Source organism: Oncorhynchus nerka, linkage group LG8, assembly GCF_034236695.1.
Source record: "Oncorhynchus nerka isolate Pitt River linkage group LG8, Oner_Uvic_2.0, whole genome shotgun sequence".
Taxonomy (NCBI): Eukaryota; Metazoa; Chordata; class Actinopteri; order Salmoniformes; family Salmonidae; genus Oncorhynchus; species Oncorhynchus nerka.
In genome coordinates this window covers 17,986,662-18,008,763 of record NC_088403.1, presented here as the reverse complement: position 1 = coordinate 18,008,763, position 22,102 = coordinate 17,986,662, and the positions used below count along the sequence as shown (strand labels likewise).

General features: G+C 45.3%; 1 protein-coding gene across 1 annotated transcript in view; it reads right to left on the bottom strand.

Moving 5' to 3' along the window:
* LOC115126721 (IQ motif and SEC7 domain-containing protein 3-like) overlaps positions 1 to 22,102 on the bottom strand; it is a 193,747-nt gene that overhangs the window by 85,803 nt on the left and 85,842 nt on the right. Inside the window, 3 exon segments of the mRNA XM_065021490.1 lie at positions 1,084 to 1,414; positions 1,417 to 2,329; positions 17,169 to 17,658. Coding sequence (XP_064877562.1) covers positions 1,084 to 1,414; positions 1,417 to 2,329; positions 17,169 to 17,658 — 1,734 coding nt within the window.

The window sequence follows — 22,102 nt, the reverse complement described above, 5'->3', positions numbered from 1 at the left end:
GTGTGTGTTTATATTTGTGTGTGTTTATATTTGTGTGTGTTTATATTTGTGTGTGTGTGTGTCTGCTGTGATGATGCTGCAGCATGTGAGCTTTTACATGGAGGCCGTTTCTGCAGCTCTCTCCCAATCTCCTTATCCCCCTCTCCCCACCACCTTCTCCCTCACACTCTCTCGCCCTCTCGTTCTGGGAGGTTCACAGACGCTCCATGCTTAAAACAACTATTAGAGGACAATATAGAGACGTCCCTTAATGACGACATCTGTGGTATTCTAATCTGGGGATCATGGCATACAGTTTCTCCCTCTCCAGGCTGATCTCGGCTTATGTGGATATGGACCATATAAGGGGAGAGGAGACAGCCGCAGATAAAAGAGGGAAGATATTTCTGAGCGCGAAGACAAACAGAAGGTGACAGGCGCTCTGCAGAACAGAGGCGGTTAACCACAGCTGCAGGGAGGGAGGGAGAGGGGGAGGAAAAGGGCGGAGAGAGAGATGGTGTAAATAGAGAAAGATATGTTTAGTGTGAGAGATGTAAATAGAGAATGATATGTGTAGTCAGAAAGAGAGAGGGGCAGGGAGAAAGAGAGAGATGGTGTAAATAGAGAAAGATATGTTTAGTGTGAGAGATGTAAATAGAGAATGATATGTGTAGTCAGAAAGAGAGAGGGGCAGGGAGAAAGAGAGAGATGGTGTAAATAGAGAAAGATATGTTTAGTGTGAGAGATGTAAATAGAGAATGATATGTGTAGTCAGAAAGAGAGAGGGGCAGGGAGAAAGAGAGAGATGCAAGCTGCGAGCAGTGAAAATCATGGAGAAACTTACAGAAGATAAAGTGCTGTCTCATGGTGAGATCCATGATTGTAAACCCCCACCCGTATGTGTGTGTGTGTGTGAGTGTGAGTGTGCGTGTGCGCGTCTGTGTGTGTCATGTAAGAGCATTGTTTGTCCATGGATGAATTTTTGTCAGTTCACTCCCATTCGCCGATCACTGGCTAGATTTTAGCAATAGCATCACCACCTAATTTCCACCTATTTCTTTCACTAACCCAGCCTGGGTAAGGAGGGAATGGTTGGGTACTCACACATTGAAAAGGTTGAGGCCGATGCGGTAGAGGCGCTTGCGCATGACGTCGGTGGAGAGTGTGGGCGACTTGCAGCTGGCCGGGTTCTCGCAGTGGTAGCGCGGCAGACTGAGGATCATGGCCTGCAGGGCCTCCTTGGATGAGGCCTCCGATGCCGAGCGTGCCTCCGTGGAAGTGCTGTTGCTGCAGCTTATCTGCTCGGAACTGGTTTCAGCCGTCTCCGAGCCGCTCCGCTTGGCCTCCAGGGCCTCGGTGGATGGGGTTGCCACTGAGGGTGCACCATCCTGGGGTTGAGGTGGCTGGACGGGCTGGATGACCACCTTCGGGTCTGTGGGTTGGCTAGTTTGTCCAGGGGGGTCAAGGGGGGTTGCTGGCCCTCCTCCTCCTCTAGCTCCTCTTCACTGGGCGGGGGCGCAGGGAAGTCGGCGTCCTGCCCCTCTACTTCTACCACTGGTTCTGGGGGCGGAGGGGGCTCGTAGGGAGGGACAGGAGGGTCTGTGGGTTCGGCGGTGACCTCTTCAGGGGGAGGAGGGGAGTGTTTTTTAGGGGGTGAGGGCGGGGGAGCGGTGGGCATGGTGGGGGTGGTGGTTGCACCCCCCTGCTGCTGCTGGACGCAGTTGCCCATGGAGACAGAGGCCGATGACTCCATGACGGAGGAGGACATGCGGAAGTTCTGATTGTCAATCTGAACGGTCACGTCGCGGAAGGCCATCAGCAGCTTGCTGGCGCTGCGGGGCAGGTCGCCTGTATTCTCCCCACCTGATATGCTCTGGAGAAAAGCCTGGTCCAACCCTCCTCCCACTTCTCCTCCTCCCCCGGCCGCACTGAAGGACTCTGCACTGAACTGATAGGCCCCTCCTTCCTGGAGGGAGCACATGGTCTTCAGGCTCCAGTTGCTGAGTGCGTCGTCGATGGACTTTGCCAACGACTGCACCTGCTCTGTGAATGAGTCCTCCAGGTCGGTCAGGGTGCCGCCCACTGTGGCGGGCAGTGATGGCGAGCGCACTAGGGGGATACCCGCCAGGCTGCAGCCTTCGGCCAGCGCCCGCTCTGCGGAGAAGCCCTCAGCGTTCTGCACGCGCACCTTGCGCATGGAGATGCGCCGCGGCAGGCGACTCTCCAGCAGGGAGTTGCGGATCTTCTCAAAGTTCTTGCTGAGCTGGTACTGGCGGAAGGCGGTCTGGATCTTGGTGGCAGCGCGGCGGGAGATGAGGTGGCCGCCGTATTTGTGCTCTAACATTTCGATCTGGAAAACACGGAGGAGAGGGAGACAGGAGAGGTATGGGTGAAACTGAGCTGCTTGGGTATTTGAACGCTACATGCAGCACTTGACAGTACAAGGCAGTTGGGTAACAAAACATTCTATGACATGAAGAGGGGATTTGGCTGTAGGCAGAGGAGTTGGAGATAAAAGCAGGGAGACAACACAAATACAAAGGACATACATAATACCACTTAGCACTTGGTTCTCCCTCAAGATGAACAAGATGCCGTCTCTACACACCAGCATCCACATGTACAAAGACATGCCCTGAATACCTCTTTAAATTGCCAAAAATACAATGAATGTGATACTTTCCAATCAAATAAGGCTGCAGTTACTCCAAATGACAAGAGGTGACCATGACGACATTTGAAACATAATGACATTGATTGGATCTAATGCAAATGGACATGAACCTGAACATGTAAATGTTAAGGTCACAAAAATGGGACGGACAATTTAACACTCCCTCAACACAAAAAAATTGTCATTAGAGAGGAACAATATTGGACACCTGAACATTTACTCAGAGCAAAGAAAAGTAATGGTGGGTGACAAGACGCCGCAAATGTAGCACCTACGAGACCCATAATCCTTTTGGTGTACAGCGGGATCAATCAGCACGGAGAGAGAGGCTGCCTTATAATTAACAACGTTTTTACACTTTCAATATTCACCCTCCATGGTGCACATAATATCAATATAAGAGCTGAAAGAGAGAGGGAGGTCAAGAGAGAGGGGGGTAAAGAGAGAGGTAAAGAGAAAGGGAGGTAGAGAGAGAGAGGGAGGTAAAGAGAGAGAGGTAAAGAGAAAGGGAGGTAAAGAGAGAGAGGGAGGTAAAGAGAGAGAGAGAGGTAAAGAGAAAGGGAGGTAAAGAGAGAGAGGAGTAGGTAAAGAGAAAGGGAGGTCAAGAGAGAGGGAGGTAAAGAGAGAGGTAAAGAGAAGGGGAGGTAAAGAGAAAGGGAGGTAAAGAGAGAGAGGGAGGTAAAGAGAAAGGGAGGTAAAGAGAGAGAGGGAGGTAAAGAGAGAGAGAGGTAGAGAGAGAGGGGGAGGTAAAGAGAGAGGTAAAGAGAAAGGGAGGTAAAGAGAAAGGGAGGTAAAGAGAGAGAGGGAGGTAAAGAGAGAGGTAAAGAGAAAGGGAGGTAAAGAGAGAGAGGGAGGTAAAGAGAGAGAGAGGTAGAGAGAGAGGGGGAGGTAAAGAGAGAGGTAACGAGAAAGGGAGGTAAAAGAGAGAGCGGAAGGTAAAGAGAGAGAGGGAGGTAAAGAGAGAGAGGGAGGTAAAGAGAGAGAGAGAGGTAAAGAGAAAGGGAGGTAAAGAGAGAGAGGGAGGTAAAGAGAGAGAGGTAAAGAGAGAGAGGTAGGTAAAGAGAGAGGTAAAGAGAAAAGGAGGTAAAGAAACAGAGAGAAAGGTAAAGAGAGAGAGGTAAAGAGAGAGAGGGAGGTAAAGAGAGAGAGGGGGTAAAGAGAGAGGTAAAGAGAAAGGGAGGTAAAGAAACAGAGAGAAAGGTAAAGAGAGATAGGTAAAGAGAGAGAGGGAGGTAAAGAGAGAGGGAGGTAAAGAGAGAGTTAAAGAGAAAGGGAGGTAAAGAAACAGAGAGAAAGGTAAAGAGAGAGAGGTAAAGAGAGAGAGGGAGGTAAAGAGAGAGAGTGAGGTAAAGAGAGAGAGGGAGGTAAAGAGAGAGGGAGGTAAAGAGAGAGAGAGGTAGAGAGAGGGGAGGTAAAGAGAGAGGGAGGTAAAGAGAGAGAGGGGGGGAGGTAAAGAGAGAGGGAGGTAAAAATAGAGAGAGAGGGAAACAGAATGAGGGAGGTAAAGAGAGAGAGGGAAGTAAAGAGAGAGAGGGAGGTAAAGAGAGAGAGGGAGGTAAAGAGAGAGAGGGAGGGAAACAGAATGAGGGAATGAGTTAGACAAAAAAGTAAGAGGGTAGAATATGAATGAGAAATGAAATCACAAAATGAAAGGTGTTTTAGGTTGGCAGCACATTCTATTATATATATAAGCATAGTGCTAATGCAACACTCGAGTGGTTTAAGGGGAATAGTGTGTTAATATAATATATATATGGTGTGTTAATAAGTGCTAATATATATATATATATATATATATATATATATATATATATAGTGGCTTGCGAAAGTATTCACCCCCTTGGCATTTTTCCTATTTTGTTGCCTTACAACCTGGAATTAAAATAGATTTTTGGGGGGGGTTTGTATCATTTGATTTACACAACATGCCTACCACTTTGAAGATTCAAAATATTTGTATTGTGAAACGAACAAGAAATAAGACAACAAAAACTGAAAACTTGAACGTGCATAACTATTCACCCCCCCCCAGAGTCAATACTTTGTAGAGCCACCTTCTGCAGCAATTACAGCTGCAAGTCTCTTGGGATATGTCTCTATAAGCTTGGCACATCCAGCCACTGGGATTTTTGCCATTTCTTCATGGCAAAACTGCTCCAGCTTCTTCAAGTTGGATGGGTTCCGCTTGTGTATAGCAATCTTTAAGTCCTACCACAGATTCTCAATTGGATTGAGGTCTGGGTTTTGACTAGGCCATTCTAAGACATTTAAATGTTTCCCCTTAAACCACTCAAGTGTTGCATTAGCACTATGCTTCGGGTCATTGTCCTGCTGGAAGGTGAACCTCTGTCCCAGTCTCAAATCTCTGGAAGACTGAAACAGGTTTCCCTCAAGAATTTCCCTGTAATTAGCACCCCTTATCATTCCTTCAATTCTGATGAGTTTCCCAGTCCCTGCCAATAAAAAACATCCTCACAGCATGATGCTGCCACCACCATGCTTCACTGTGGGGATGGTGTTCTCTGGGTAATTAATGGTGTCGTGTTTGCTCCAGACTTAGCGTTTTCCTTGATGGCCAAAAATCTCAATTTTAGTCTCATCTGACCAGAGTAACTTCTTTCATATGTTTGTGGAGTCTCCCACATAACTTTTGGCAAACACCAAACATGTTTGCTTATTTTTTTCTGGACACTCTTCCATAAAGCCCAGCTCTGTGGAGTGTACGGCTTAAAGTGGTCCTATGGACAGATACTCCAATCTCCGCTGTAGAGCTTTGCAGCTCCTTCAGGTTTATCTTTGGTCTCTTTGTTGCCTCTCTGACTAATGCCCTCCTTGCCTGGTCCGTGAGTTTTGGTGGGCGGCCCTCTCTTGGCAGGTTTGTTGTGATTCCATATTCTTTCCACTTTTTTTACAATGGATTTAATGGTGCTCTGTGGAATGTTAAAAGTTTCTGATATTTTTTTATAACCCAACCCTGATCTGTACTTCTCCACAACTTTGTCCCTGACCTGTTTGGAGAGCTCCTTGGTCTTCATAGTGCCGCTTGCATGGTGGTGCCCCTTGCTTAGTGGTGTTGCAGACTCCGGGGCCTTCAGAACAGGTGTATATATACTGTGATCATGTGACAGATCACGTGACACTTAGATTGCACACAGGTTGACTTTATTTAACTAATTATGTCACTTCTGAAGGTAATTGATTGCGCCAGATATTATTTAGGGGCTTCATAGCAAAGGGGGTGAATACATATGTACACACCACTTTTTGTTTTTTGAATTTTTTGAAAAAAGTAATTTTCTTAATTTCACTTCACAATTTTGACTATTTTGTGTATGTCATCACATGAAATCCAAATAAAAATACATTTAAATTACAGGTTGTAATGCAACAAAATAGGAAAAACGCCAAGGAGGGTGAATACTTTTGCAAGGCACTGTAATATTATAATATTAGTGGGTGCTTGTATTTGTCCTATGTCACAGGTACAAGTGTGAATTACACACATGTGAATTGGAAATATGTTTTTTGCTGTCGCGACTCCCCCTGAAATACCCTCGGAGAGGGAGGTCACAGACACGGTCTTCAGCAGCATGGTATTATACAGTATAGTAGAGTGAGGTCACAGACACGGTCTTCAGCAGCATGGTATTATACAGTATAGTGTCACAGTACGGTCTTAGCAGCATGGTATTATACAGTATAGTGGGGTCACAGATACGGTCTTCAGCAGCATGGTATTATACAGTATAGTAGAGTGGGGTCACAGATACGGTCTTCAGCAGCATGGTATTATACAGTATAGTAGAGTGGGGTCACAGATACGGTCTTCAGCAGCATGGTATTATACAGTATAGTAGAGTGGGGTCACAGATACGGTCTTCAGCAGCATGGTATTATACAGTATAGTAGAGTGGGGTCACAGATACGGTCTTCAGCAGCATGGTATTATACAGTATAGTAGAGTGGGGTCACAGATACGGTCTTCAGCAGCATGGTATTATACAGTATAGTAGAGTGGGGTCACAGATACGGTCTTCAGCAGCATGGTATTATACAGTATAGTAGAGTGGGGTCACAGATACGGTCTTCAGCAGCATGGTATTATACAGTATAGTAGAATACGGTCTTCAGCAGCATGGTATTATGGTAGTAGAGTGGGGTCACAGATCAGCAGCATGGTATTATACAGTATAGTAGAGTGGGGTCACAGATACGGTCTTCAGCAGCATGGTATTATACAGTATAGTAGAGTGGGGTCACAGATACGGTCTTCAGCAGCATGGTATTATACAGTATAGTAGAGTGGGGTCACAGATACGGTCTTCAGCAGCATGGTATTATACAGTATAGTAGAGTGGGGTCACAGATACGGTCTTCAGCAGCATGGTATTATACAGTATAGTAGAGTGGGGTCACAGATACGGTCTTCAGCAGCATGGTATTATACAGTATAGTAGACAGATACGGTCTTCAGCAGCATGGTATTATACAGTATAGTAGAGTGGGGTCACAGATACGGTCTTCAGCAGCATGGTATTATACAGTATAGTAGAGTGGGGTCACAGATACGGTCTTCAGCAGCATGGTATTATACAGTATAGTAGAGTGGGGTCACAGATACGGTCTTCAGCAGCATGGTATTATACTTCACGGCAGCATGGTATTATACAGTATAGTAGAGTGGGGTCAGCAGCATGGTATTATACAGTATAGTCACAGGTATACGGTCTTCAGCAGCATGGTATTATACAGTATAGTAGAGTGGGGTACAGTGGTCTTCAGCAGCATGGTATTATACAGTATAGTAGAGTGGGGTCACAGATACGGTCTTCAGCAGCATGGTATTATACAGTATAGTAGAGTGGGGTCACAGGGTCTTCAGCATGGTATTATACAGTATAGTAGAGTGGGGTCTTCAGCAGCATGGTATTATACAGTATAGTAGAGTGGGGTCACAGATACGGTCTTCAGCAGCATGGTATTATACAGTATAGTAGAGTGGGGTCACAGATACGGTCTTCAGCAGCATGGTATTATACAGTATAGTAGAGTGGGGTCACAGATACGGTCTTCAGCAGCATGGTATTATACAGTATAGTAGAGGGTCACAGGGTCAGCATGGTATTATACAGTATAGTAGAGTGGTCTTCAGCAGCATGGTATTATACAGTATAGTAGAGTGGGGTCACAGATACGGTCTTCAGCAGCATGGTATTATACAGTATAGTAGAGAGATACGGTCTTCAGCAGCATGGTATTATACAGTATAGTAGAGTGGGGTCACAGATACGGTCTTCAGCAGCATGGTATTATACAGTATAGTAGAGTGGGGTCACAGATACGGTCTTCAGCAGCATGGTATTATACAGTATAGTAGAGTGGGGTCACAGATACGGTCTTCAGCAGCATGGTATTATACAGTATAGTAGAGTGGGGTCACAGATACGGTCTTCAGCAGCATGGTATTATACAGTATAGTAGAGTGGGGTCACAGATACGGTCTTCAGCAGCATGGTATTATACAGTATAGTAGAGTAGGGTCACTTCCAGGGTCTTCAGCAAGAGATGCTGATAGTAAATGATCTTGACAGAAAAAAAGGCATATTTAGGAGAGGGAGAAAAAATGTGTTACTATCTGTCTCATATCTGTGTGGCCAAAACGTTCATTGCCTTCAATAAATCAGAACCACTATCTGTGGGTGCAATTGAGATGCACTCTACTCTCTCTTCTACACTGAATAACCTGAAAGCTATTAATTGTGCCTGGAAATAAACGACTGTGAGATAAAAAGTCAGTTCTGATTTGATTTGGGTAGGGATAAAAAAAATGCATGGAACCTTTACCAACTCTCTTCACAGAACAATCAAATTCTATATATTTCTTGAGTTTCTTTGCATGTGATGGCTGTGGCAATCTCTGGCCTATGGATGTGTCAGTTATACCCTCTTCAGTTAAACTGTGTCAACCCTTTACACTATCCCTATGGGTTGATCTCTCCAATGTTCTCTGAGAACATCAAAAATGTGGTGCTATTCTCCATCTTGTCACAAGGTTTCTCGACATATGTCTGCTCAGTTGAGGACTTGAACCGAGGACAGGATCCGAAATATATATGGACTGAGTCCGCTCACGTCAAATATCCCCCTGTGGCTCAAAGGCAATTGGGCGAATGGTTTTAGAAGGGATTGCGGGGCCACCAGGGGATCAACGTGATACTTTCAACTACTACTCTGCAGTCCCAAGCAAAGTCACCTGCATCCTATAGACTTCTATGGGGAAGAACAGATAGCCATGCAATAATGCACACTAGGCTTTGCAATTTGCGATAAGTGGGGTGGCTGCAGCATGATGCAATCTCAGCCCATTGTCATTTGGAGAACTCCATCCCTTAGAAAGGCTCTTTAGAAAACCGAAATGACACTGAGAAATCCATCTTATCTGATCCCTTTTACATTGCACTGCAGCGAGGCCGCTGTGAGAAAGGGAAGAGATGTTGGGAGAATATCAAAGTCATTCTGAATGAGCCTGGCCCTTTAAGCTACAGTCTATAGTCTCTGTGAGGCATCTCAGAATGAGAACATCGCTTTCTCTTCCCGCAGACCGGTATTGGGCCTTGCCTTGAATATTCATCACTTTTGATCTATCTGGAATGTTCAGACAGACGGAACTTTGAGTACACACTCAATATGACAAAATCAGCTTCGTCACTCTGCTGACTTCGTCTGGACAGAATGGGTAGGCTTAAAAAAACAGAGTTAGGTAATAACCACAACCCATCCCTCAGAAAGTTGTCACTCGTCAAAACGAATGACAGAAATAATGTCTGAGGCAGAGATAGCTTTGGATCTGAGCCGGGAGCTGGGAGGGGGCTGCTTTGATTAAAGGCGTCAGTTTGGCTTGTTTGTTTTGCCTTCCGAATGAGTTGGTAGGGGACGGCGCATAAAGAATTTAGGTCCCATCACAGCTTTATCTGAGCCTGTATCTCTCTGGTACATTCTGCCATCTCCATTAGACACTGAAAGCCTGGGTGAGCAGGAGAGAGAGATGGTGGGATGGAGGGGGAAGGTGGGTAGTGGAACTAAAAGAGGTAGACTGAGAGGCAATGGAGATATGGTAGAGCAGGGCTCTCCAACCCTGTTCCTGGAGAGCAACCATCCTGTAGGTTTTCACTCCAACCCTGTTCCTGGAGAGCTACCATCCTGTAGGTTTTCACTCCAACCCTGTTCCTGGAGAGCTACCATGCTGTAGGTTTTCACTCCAACCCTGTTCCTGGAGAGCTACCCTCCTGTAGGTTTTCACTCCAACCCTGTTCCTGGAGAGCTACCCTCCTGTAGTAGGTTTTCACTCCAACCCTGTTCCTGGAGAGCTACCATGCTGTAGGTTTTCACTCCAACCCTGTTCCTGGAGAGCTACCATCCTGTAGGTTTTCACTCCAACCCTCATCTAGCGCACTTGATTCTAATAATTAACTGGTTGATAAACTGAATCAGGTTAGTTACAACTGGGGATGGAGTGAAAACCTACAGGAGGGTAGCTCTCCAGGAACAGGGTTGGAGTTAAAACCTACAGGAGGGTAGCTCTCCAGGAACAGGGTTGGAGTGAAAACCTACAGGATGCTAGCTCTCCAGGAACAGGGTTGGAGTTAAAACCTACAGGAGGGTAGCTCTCCAGGAACAGGGTTGGAGTGAAAACCTACAGGAGGGTAGCTCTCCAGGAACAGAGTTGGAGTGAAAACCTACAGGAGGGTAGCTCTCCAGGAACAGTTTTGAAAACTCTTCAAAGAAAAATCCAGAAATATTTATTTTAAAAATGCTGAGGTGACACCGATCTAACATGAGGCAAATGGTATTTTGGGGTTATAATATGGTTTGATAACCAAACGTTACACACTAGGGGTCAAAGGACGAGAGCCAAGTGGACTTTATAGGACAGACAGAATTCACACACAACCAGGCCTTTGACCTGATGAGCGTATGGAGTTGCTGGTGATGAATTGAAACAAGACCTGTCTGTGTATGAGAGATGGGACTCTGCCTCTTTGCCACTGAAATATTAATACCTCAAGGCTTGCAGAAATAGCGCATTCAGAGTTTGTTTTCGGGGGGGATGTTTATGTCAGGAATGAAAATGGTTTCCAATATTAAAGGTCAGACCTTCTATGGGGAACAATCTGTTTTTTTGAAGTGCTATTTTTTGTTCTGGCTTATCAGATCTGGCTATTCAGAGAAATGTGCTATGGATGGTATCTCTTGGCCTTCTCCCTGGCTGCATTCATCTGGGTGAATAGTCTCCAAGGACGAGCTGGCATTCACAGTCTGTCACGCAACCCATTCACTTCATCTCACCAAATGTCACGATACAGGTGGACAACAAAATTAACACATATGCAAACCCAGCCTGAAGTCAATTATGAGCCAAACACACTTCAGGGATTTTGAAGAATTTTGTGTTCAGAAAAAGGTATCCTCAGTTGAATTTGTTCGTTCATCGTATTCATTGACGTTTAGCTTAGTGACCCATGTATATTTATGAGTGTCACCCTCAAATTGAGTTCTGGCAGAGATTAAATAGCAGATGATTACATTTGCATGCAGCAAACACATAGTTGAGAGGGCACGACTAATGCTACCTCCTAATTATAAGCTCATTCATGTCAGGTCAGTTAATTTGCACCAGGAAAATGGTCAACTTTACATGACTATGGCGTTATACAGTGCTTTGTAACATAAAAAGGGCTACAGCTAATTCTGAGGAATAGAGCATCAATCAGAACAGCTCTTACTGTTTATCAGGAATGGAGATTCATTTGGTGCCCACAACGTAAGAGTCAGGCGATAACCTACAGTAGGTCAAGCACAGGAGATTGGTGGCATCTTAATTGGGGAGGACGGGCTCGTGGTAATGGCTGGAGCACTGAGGTCGAGTAAGTAGTTGACTTATTGAGCATCAGCTTCAACCCTTTGAGGTTTATTAACCTTTGTTGTGAGAAGCAGTTGGAGATTCTACGTTCACTTCTCAAAAGGCATGAAGTGAGACAGTTCAACCGACGCAAAAAGCTGGCAGAAGATTAAAAAAACGAACTTGACAGGATTCCATCGACCCGTCTTCCAAAACATTTCATCTCTAGAGTATTGAAGACGTGACACGATCAGTTTTCCCTGCTCTCAGCATACCCAGCCAACGGTGTGATAAAATGTGCTAATCCACCCATTTTTAAGCATCAGCCGTTTAAAGACGCTCGGGTAAACATATTGAACTTTGAGACACGGAGTGCCTTTACCCCTCAACAAAAAAATCTGCCTTAAAAAGTTGGGTTGATGTGGATTACTTAGCTCGCATTTCCATAATGGCATTGTGAGATGTATTGCTCATAAATATCCCCTCTCTCTGGTGGAGGTTTGGAGTGTGATTATGAGGGAACACAGGCAGTCTGATAACATCCCTCACCCCGCCGCTGAGAAACATTACAGAGATAAATGTAGTTTGATTAATGAGGCTCGAATCCAATGCTTTCTCAAGAAGGAATCTGCGGAACAAAAAGGCAATTATGGGCCCAGAGACAAAATTGAGGGTATTCGACAAATGGGACCGTTAGAGGAGGGAGCCTTCATCAACCAGCCTATCAAGTGGCACACTTGTACAACTAATGCTATTAGACCATTGGTTCTTTTACAGGACTGACTGGACCCACGGTTTGTACTTGCAATGAGCTCTTTACTGCCGATACTACCTACAGAGCAGGCTATGCTGCGTAAATGTATTCTGTATAAAATCACATTGTGGCTCAGTTTATCCTTGAGCAAGGAGATTCTAATGACAGGAATATTGATGTCAGAATACACCAAAAGCCTTTTGTGAACACTACCTTTGCCCTGGTCATGATTAACTATGATTGTACTAATATACAATACTTACATTGCCAAATACCAAAATGTTGGTTCTGAAAAACATTTACGTTAAATATAGAGTGAGCAATATACTATGGCATTTATCCTATGAAAACTCTCTACGTGAGCACATACAGTTGAAGTCGGAAGTTTACATACACCTTAGCCAAGTACATTTAAACTCAGTTTTTCACAATTCCTGACATTTAATCCTAGTAAGAATTCCCTGTCTTGGGTCAGTTAGGATCACAACATTATTTTAAGAATGTGAAATGTCAGAATAATGGTAGAGGGAATTATTTACTTCAGCTTTATTTCTTTCATCACATTCCCAGTGGGTCAGAAGTTTACATACACTCAATTAGTATTTGGTAGCATTGCCTTTAAATTGTTTACCTTGGGTCAAACGTTTCAGTTAGCCTTCAACAAGCTTCCGACAATAACTTGGGTGAATTTTGGCCCATTTCTCCTGACAGAGCTGGTGTAACTGACTCAGGTTTAGTGGCCTCCCTGCTCGCACATGCTTTTTAGTTCTGCCCACACATTTTCTATGGGATTGAGGTCAGGGCTTTGTGATGGCCACTCCAATACCTTGACTTTGTTGTCCTTAATTAAGCCATATTGCTACAACTTTGGAAGTATGCTTGGGGTCATTGTCCATTTGGAAGACTCATTTGCGACAAAGCTTTAACTTCCTGACTGATGTCTTGAGATGTTGCTTCGATATATCCACATCATTTTTGTGAAGTGCACCAGTCCCTCCTGCAGTAAAGCACCCCCACAACATGATGCTGCCACCCCCATGCTTCAAGGTTGGGATGGTGTTCTTCGGCTTGCAAGCCTCACCCTTTTTCCTCCAAACATAATGATGTTCATTGTGGCCAAACAGCTATATTTTTGTTTCATCAGACCAGAGGACATTTCTCCCAAAAATACGATCTTTGTCCCCATGTGCAGTTGCAAACCGTAGTCTGGCTTTTTTATGGCGGTTTTGGAGCAGTGGCTTCTTCCTTGCTGAGCGGCCTTTCAGGTTATGTCAATATAGGACTCGTTTTACTGTGGATATAGATACTTTTGTACATGTTTCATCCAGCATCTTCACAAGGTACTTTCCTGTTGCTCTGGGATGGATTTGCACATTTCGTACCAAAGTACATTCATCTCTAGCTCCCAAGGATGAACCATACTTGTGGAGGTCTACAATTTTTTTCCTGAGGTATTGGCTTATTTCTTTTGATTTTCCCATGATGTCAAGCAAAGAGACACTGAGTTTGAAGGTAGACCTTGAAATACATCCACAGGTACACCTCCAATTGACTCAAATTATGTCAATTAGCCTATCAGAAGCTTCTAAAGCCATGACACCATTTTCTGGAATTTTCCATGCTGTTTAAAGGCACAGTCAACTTAGTGTATGCAGACTTCTGACCCACAGGAATTGTGATACAGTGAATTATAAGTGAAATAATCTGTCTGTAAACAATTGTTGGAAAAATGACTTTTGTCATGCACAAAGTAGATGTCCTAACCGACTTGCCAAAACTATAGTTTGTTAACAAGAAATTTGTGGAGTGGTTGAAAAACGAGTTTTAATGACTACAATCTAAGTGTATGTAAGCTTCCGACTTCACCTGTATAAACAGCCTCAAGGTATCGTCCATGTGATGGGATCATTCTCACGCTAATCTGTGGCAGGACCTACTCCCCACCCGTAGGCTGTGAAAGGAAACCTCATCTGGAGTTTCTCTCTCCGGACAGAAGATCAATCTAACACATCAGACATGTGAAGCAATCCTGACACACAGAGAGGGAGGCAGTGAAGGAGATCATCTTTAAAAGAGAGATTAAAAGAGTGACGAGGTGGGGGGGGGTTAAATCTTAATCAGGACTAGGGGTTAGTGTAAGAGAGATAAGGGGTGAAATAGGGGTGAGGATGAGGGTGATAAGGGGTGAAATAGTGGTGACGATGAGGAAGAGTAGTGTTGAAATAGGGGTGAGGATGATGTAGATAATGGGTGAAACAGGAGTGAGGATGAGGGTGACAAGGGCTGACATAGGGGTGAGGATGAGGGAGAGTAGGGTTGAAATAGGGGAGAGGATGAGGGTGATAAGGGGTGAATTAGGGCGACTAACTGTAAGTCGCTCTGGTTAACCTCTCTGCGAGTAAGGCTAGTTTCCTGAATTTCCACCTGTCTGACGTGCCCAAAGTAAACTGCCTGTTCCTCAGGCCCAGAAGCTAGGATATGCATATAATTGGTAGGATTGTTTAAAACTGTTTAAAAAATGTCTGTCAGTATAACAGAACTGATATAGCAGGCGAAAACCTGAGGAAAATTGATCCGTAAAAAAAAAAATGTTGAGCTTGGAATGACTTCCAATGCAATGCTATTGAAAGATTTTATTTCCGCCTCCCAGACCGCAGTTCCTATGGTTTCCACTAGATGTCAACAGTCTTTATACAAGGTTTAAGACTTTTTAAAATTTTAAAATGAAGTATTTGTTGTCGTTCCAAGTTGGGCACCAGGGCAAAAGTAGTCTTTTTTCAAGCGTGAATGTGGGCGCACTCTTCGTTCTTTTCCTTTGCTATTGAACATACTATTCTCCGTCTGAAATATTATCCTTTATTTAGATATTAGACAATTAATAAAAAACATAGTTTGGACGAACTTTGCTGGTAACATTTTGGAATCCTTTGTATGCATGTTGAAAGACTGGATTATTGAATTCGTTTTTGGGATATAAAGAAGGACCTTATTGAACAAAACAACCATTCATTGTGTAGCTGGGACCCTTGGGATTGCAACCAGAGAAATATCTCCAAAGGTAAGTGATTTATTTTATCGCTATGTATGATTTTGTGTTGCTAGTGCTGGTTTGAAAGATATGTTGACATGGGGCTCTGTCCTCAGACAATCAAATGCTATGCTTTCGCTGTAAAGCCTTTTTGAAATCTGACAACGCAGTTAGATTACCAAGGTTCTAAGCTAAAGAATTTGTATCGTTACATTTGTATTTTCATGAATGTTTAATATTACGATTTTGTATTTTGAATTTGGTGCGCTCCGATTTCACCGGATTTTGTTGAATTTGATCCCGCTAGCGATCTTCGCGCTAAGAGGATAAGAGTGTCTGATAAATGACTAACACGTAAATGAAGGCACTGTATATGGTTCAGCAAGTTGTTGTTTTTACACCTTGAAAACTACACTGTTCGCTCACAAGTTTCTCTCTCTTTTCTCTTTCTCTGGTCTTGAGGTGTGACTGATGATCTTTGTGAGAGCTGGAAATGGAAAGGTTGTCTTACCTGGTTGAAGGTCAGTGGACGGAATGGGAATGGAAAGGTTACCTTACCTGGTTGAAGGTCAGTGGACGGGATGGGAATGGAAAGGTTACCTGGCTGAAGGTCAGTGGACGGATGGGGAATGGAAAGGTTACCTCGTTGAAGGTCCGTGGACGGGATGGGGAATGGAAAGGTTAACTTGTTGAAGGTCAGTGGATGAGATGGGGAATGGAAAGGTTACCTGGTTGAAGGTCAGTGGACGGGATGGGGAATGGGGTGGTCAAAGCCCCTCATATGCAGTGTCAAGGCCCCTCATATGCAGTGTCAAGGCCCCTCATATGCAGATGAGTGTCTGATGAATCCAACGTCTCAGATGAATGGGATGATGAGAACACACACACACACAACACACACACATGCATGCACAGGCACACATACACACACAGAGTTGACAAACAGACGCCCACGCGCACGTACACACACACACCATGTAAATGAGATGTGAGACACAGAACAGGGAGATGGGTCTCTGTATGTTAGCAGGGCCATCACACATGGATGATTTCCTGAACACTTACTACATGTACAGTAGAGTTTCTAGTCTAGACATATGGCAACTCTGAACATATGATGTTAAGGTGAAAACAACATAAGACAAACAGAGCAGGAGAGAAGACATGAGTTTAGTCCATGCAAGCAGCACAACCACCATTGGGAATATTACTTCATTCTGTTACCATGACGATGTATCATTTACACAAGAGAATGTGTGATTGTGTGAGTGAGAGAAAGAGTCGGTGGGAAGCAACTAAATGTGTTCCATTTAAAAACCTCCCGGACACTTAGACACACAGTGTGAGCCATTCGTTAAACAGCAAGATGCCACACAGCAGAAGAAGGTGCTGTGAGAACAGAACACACACCGCCTCAGTAGAAGGTCACTGTTCCACATCTGTTCAAAAGACAAAAGCCATGTTATGTCAATGAAGGTGAAAATGACAGTGGCGATGATGATGATGATGACTCATGTTAATGTAGAAGACAGCAAGACTCAACAACCCAAAACACCCTAAGAACGCCTGCAGAGCCAACTTCAAAGGCAAATAATGTCAATCAACTGCCAGCCGAGGCCAATCCACAAAAAAACAGCCATAACAAACAAACAATCCCAGATGAACCAAATCAACAACAGCCTCAACAGACAAAACAAACAGCCTTGACCTCAGACAGAACCTCAACAAATGACCACAAAGACCACAAAGACATACAGTACAACCCAAGCCGAACCCCCCTCTCCCCTACCCCCGCCCATATCACACCGTCCCCCCCCACCCCCACACACCCTACCTGCTTGTTTTTGAGGTCGAGCGAGAGCTCGTAGTCGGAGGTGGCGGAGTGTGAGCAGGCCCCGTTGCGCTGCACCCTCATGGGGGAAGCTGTGTGGTGCAGGCTGGCCCTCCTCCCCGTCGCTCCCCCCCGGGCCTCTGCCCCATCCTCCTCCTCCTCCACCTCAGCCTCTACTGCTGCCTCCCCCTCATGCTGCTGCTCCTGCTGCGAATCCACCACCTCTTTCTGCTTTATCTCCTCCTCCTCCTTATCTCCTCGTTCTCCCTCCTCCTGCTCGAGTTCCCCTCCGCTTGGTGAGCGGGAGGCTGCGGGGGTGACCTCCTGCTGTGTTTCGCCCACACTCGTGCCCTCTGGTTTAGGCTGAGGCTGGGGTTCAGGTTGGGGCTGGGCTTGGAGCTCAGTCTGCTGGGGTTGGACCTGGGGCTGGAGCTCCCCTTCTCCCTCTCTCTTTCCCTCCTCACCTGAGGGTGAGTCTGGAGGAAGGTCGTCGCTGCAGAAAGGAGGAGAAAACGGCAGAGTGAGGGTTCTGCTTCCTGCTGGCTGACCTTTGACCTCTTCTCCAGGCTGGCTGGCTGGGTCGTAGTAGGGGGTTTGACCTCTGTGTGAACCTCTCTCTGTGTCTCTGGTGATACGAGGTGTGTGCAGGGTCAGAAGAACAGGAGTCTGTCAGTTTGTCTGTGTGTCAGCGGAGGCTGTCCGGTATAGACAGCACAAGCTCAGAACAGAGGACAGTATACGACCACAGTGCATTTCAGTTTCAGTATTCAAAAGAGGACAGACACACTGCATCAACACCACACAGAGGAGTTATTATGAGGACACACGAAGAACAACTTTGGGGGAATCCGACAGCGACACACAGACATGGGATACAGTCATGCAGCTACAGGCCTAGACTGCCTTCACAGGGGCAGCCTGAGGTGTGTGTGTGTGTGTGTGTGTGTGTGTGTGTGTGTGTGTGTGTGTGTGTGTGTGTGTGTGTGTGTGTGTGCCTTTATGTGTGTGCGTGTGTGCTTGCATTAGCAAGTGTGGGATAGCACGTGTGTGCATGTGAGCACCCGTGGTTGTGTGTGTGCGTACAAGCGTGTGTGTGTGTTGGCTTTTAGAAAGGGAATGGGGATGTCCGTGAAGTGTGATCTGCCGTGGGCATTGCACTGTACACAGGACCACAGCATACTGTAGCTACTGTTGTGTTGTTGGGGACTCTGGGACTGTCACAGTGTTTGATGGAGTGACTGACAGAGTGGGGACTCAGCTGTCAGCGGGGTGGCTAGTGTCTGATATTACTCTGGGACCATGAGGCTCTCTGTCTTACTCTGTTGCTCCTCCCCACTTCCTCTCTACTCTGCTAGCCGTTTCTGTATGACCATCATTCTGTTCTTCCCCTTCCTCTCTCATCTCTCAAATGCTGTCTAATCTTTCTTTTTTTTTTAAATGTACTTTTTAACCCTTTTTCTCCCCATTTTCGTGATATCCAATTGGTAGTTACAGTCTTGTCCCATGGCTGCAACTCCCGTACGGACACGGGAGAGTTGAAGGTCGAGAGCCATGCTTCCTCCAAAACACGACCCTGCCAAGCCGCACTGCTTGTTGACACACTGCTCGCTTAACTCGGAAGCCAATCTCACCAATGTGTAGGAGGAAACAGTGTACAACTGGTGACCGAAGTCAGCGTGCATGTGCCCAGTCCGCCACAAGGAGTCACTAGAGCGCGATGGGACAAGGACATCCCAGCTGGCCAAACCCACCCCTAACCCGGATGAAGCTGGGCCAATTGTGCGCCGCCTCATGAGTCTCCCAGTTGCGGCCGGCTGCGACACAGCCTGGGATCGAACCCGGGTCTGTAGTGACGCCTCTCTCTCTCTCTCTCTCTCCCTCACCTCCTTCTTGTGCTCTCCCCCGTCCTTCTCCCACTAGTGTCCTTCCTCTCTTTATACCCCCTCTCTCTCTCTCCACACCCCTCCCTCCTTACTTTCTAAACCTCAATCTCTCTCTCTCTCTCTCTGAATTGCCAAGGCCTGATAAAGCCTCTCACTGCCCCATAGTGGAGCCCAGAACCCCAGTGTTGCTGACAGACAATCTCCTATCACATCTCTGAAACTGACAGACTGATCACAGCACTCTAGCCACTACACAATAGTACTGGTTCTCCAATGTCCAATGTGTGAGCCACAACAAGTAACAAGCCAGTCTGTCGGGAACTGCCAATAAAACACAAATCCATGGTAAGTATGAGAAAAATAATAACTTAGATGTAACATAAAGTATGTTTCTATGGGAGTGTGAATGCAAGACAAAGAAGTGTTAGTGTTCTCTTGATAAAACTTTTATAGGTTGGCCTACATTTCTGAGGGAAAGTGACTGAGCGTGAACTCCATCGTGGCAGCTTTTCATGTCTTTATCTGAGTTGCTGAGCCACTTTAGTGTTCGAGATCTACGTCAGGCCAGATGATGATTGATGTATGACACAGCCTTCATTTCCCCCCGGTTTCAACTCTGAGAGGAGTTTTATGGAACTGAACCACATGATTCAGTTCTTTCGGAGAGAAGTTTAATGGAACTGAACCACATGATTCAGATCTTTCGGAGAGAAGTTTAATGGAACTGAACCACATGATTCAGATCTTTCGGAGAGAAGTTTAATGGAACTGAACCACATGATTCGGTTCTTTTGGAGAGAAGTTTAATGGAACTGAACCACATGATTCAGTTCTTTCGGAGAGAAGTTTAATGGAACTGAACCACATGATTCGGTTCTTTTGGAGAGAAGTTTAATGGAACTGAATCACATGATTCGGTTCTTTCGGAGAAAATTCTGTGCTACGTTTGGTTCTTCGTCTTCGTAGCTCTACGGTCGACAGTTTCAAGAACTTGAGGAGTTTTCATGGAGACATGAAAGAGAGCAAGAGAAAGAGAGAAAAATATAAAGAGAGTGAGGAAGATAGATTTTGGTATGCTAGGTAGGCACACCCTGCATACCACTGCTGGCTTGCTTCTGAAGCTAAGCAGGGTTGGTCCTGGTTAGTTCATGGATGGGAGACCAGATGCTGCTGGAAGTGGTGTTGGAGGGCCAGTAGAAGGCACTCTTTCCTCTGGTCTAAAAAAAATATCCCAATGCCCCAGGGCAGTGATTGGGGAAACTGCCCTGTGTAGGGTGCCGTCTTTCGGGTTGGGACGTTAAACGGGTGCCCTGACTCTCTGAGGTCATTAAAGATCCCATGGCACTTATCGTAAGAGTAGGGGTGTTAACCCTGGTGTCTGGGCTAAATTCCCAATCTGGCCCTCAAACCATCACGGTCACCTAATAATCCCCAGTTTACAATTGGCTCATTCATCCCCCTCCTCTCCCCTGTAACTATTCCCCAGGTCGTTGCTGCAAATGAGAACTTGTTCTCAGTCAACTTACCTGGTAAAATAATGGATAAATAAAAAATATAAAAAATAAAACACACAGGCATGTGTTAAAGCATGTGTCCTTGGTGCTCTGCAGGGATGTGTTGTATATATGTGTGAGTTTGTCTTTATTACTGTCCAGTATAATGTCCTTTAAAATGGTGGAATCCATCCTGGGGTTTCACAACACTCTCTGCTTAAAAGCTCTTGTTTAATGCACTATTAAAACGGTGCTGCAGAATGACCCCTATCTCTGAAATCTCGAGAATTCAGGCCATGTTTTGGAGCGATCGCATTTCCTCTTCTTTGACAGTGGCTGTGACCGTAGTGAGCAAAAAATCTGAACATTTCAGCAAAACATATGCAGCGCCGCAAACGAGTACTGGAAGAGGAGATTCCCCCCGAGGGTGCTAAAACAGGGCTCTGCAGCGAATACAGAGCTGCAGTCAAAACAGCATACTGTGGTGCCGCATCATCATCAAAGCATCTAGCTAATTCACCCAAACCTCAGAGATGAAGAAAATGAACACAGAGAGGGGGACTTGAGTGCTGTGTCATGTCTGTCTGTCTGTCTGTGTGTGTGTGTGTGTGTGTGTGTGTGTGTGTGTGTGTGTGTGTGTGTGTGTGTATAAATGTATGTATGCATGTGTGTCTATGTATGTCTGCATGCAGCACAGTGCACTTGCTTACTTCTTCACTGTTCCAATGTTTGCGGACCTCTTCCTCGCCAATGCATTCACCCGAACACATTTTACCCACACGATCTATGCACAGTGCATTGCCAACAAAATCCCATTCTGTTTTCCTTTGTTCCTCACATACTGTAGGTCTCTACAACACCTCTGCATTTTCACTGAACAGCTTGTGAGGCAGACAGAGAGTATCTTCATAAGGACAGGACGTGTTCTCATAATGGAGCTGGCGTATGAATAATGGATGGAAAATAAAGCCTGGGCGCCTCGGCACTCAGCAGGTGTGCTTGGGCTTTCGGGGTAAAAATACATCCTGCCCGAGACGGGGAGTTATATTCTTGCAGGAAGAGTTTCCCTGTTTTTCTGTTGTCTTTTGTTGTCGTGACGAATCCAATCTCTCTTTCCTGTTGTTCGGCCCCTCAAAGAGTAAGAAAAGTACTTCTGATGATCATTGATATGGCATATTGATATCTAAAGAACCAGAGTAACAGAGGAAGGACATGGAGGGACTATAGTGTATACAACAGGGGCAATACAGCTTACAGAGGGAACAGGACAGACTGGTGTTGAGCAAACAGACAATGTCGATGCCATGCAGCGACGGACGAACAGAAGATCACACAGTGAGACAGTGAGACAGAGGTGTTTGCTTGCATATGAAACTATTCTACTCCCTCTTCACCTCCACTACTATATCTTTACCTCTTTACTTACTCTTTCTCTCCTTAATAATCCATCTCTCCTCTTAGCTCCCTCCCTCCCTCCCTCCAAATATATAAAAACAAAAAAAGTGATCATTTTTAGATAAAACTATACTAAATATATTCATATGTCACCAAATAATTCATT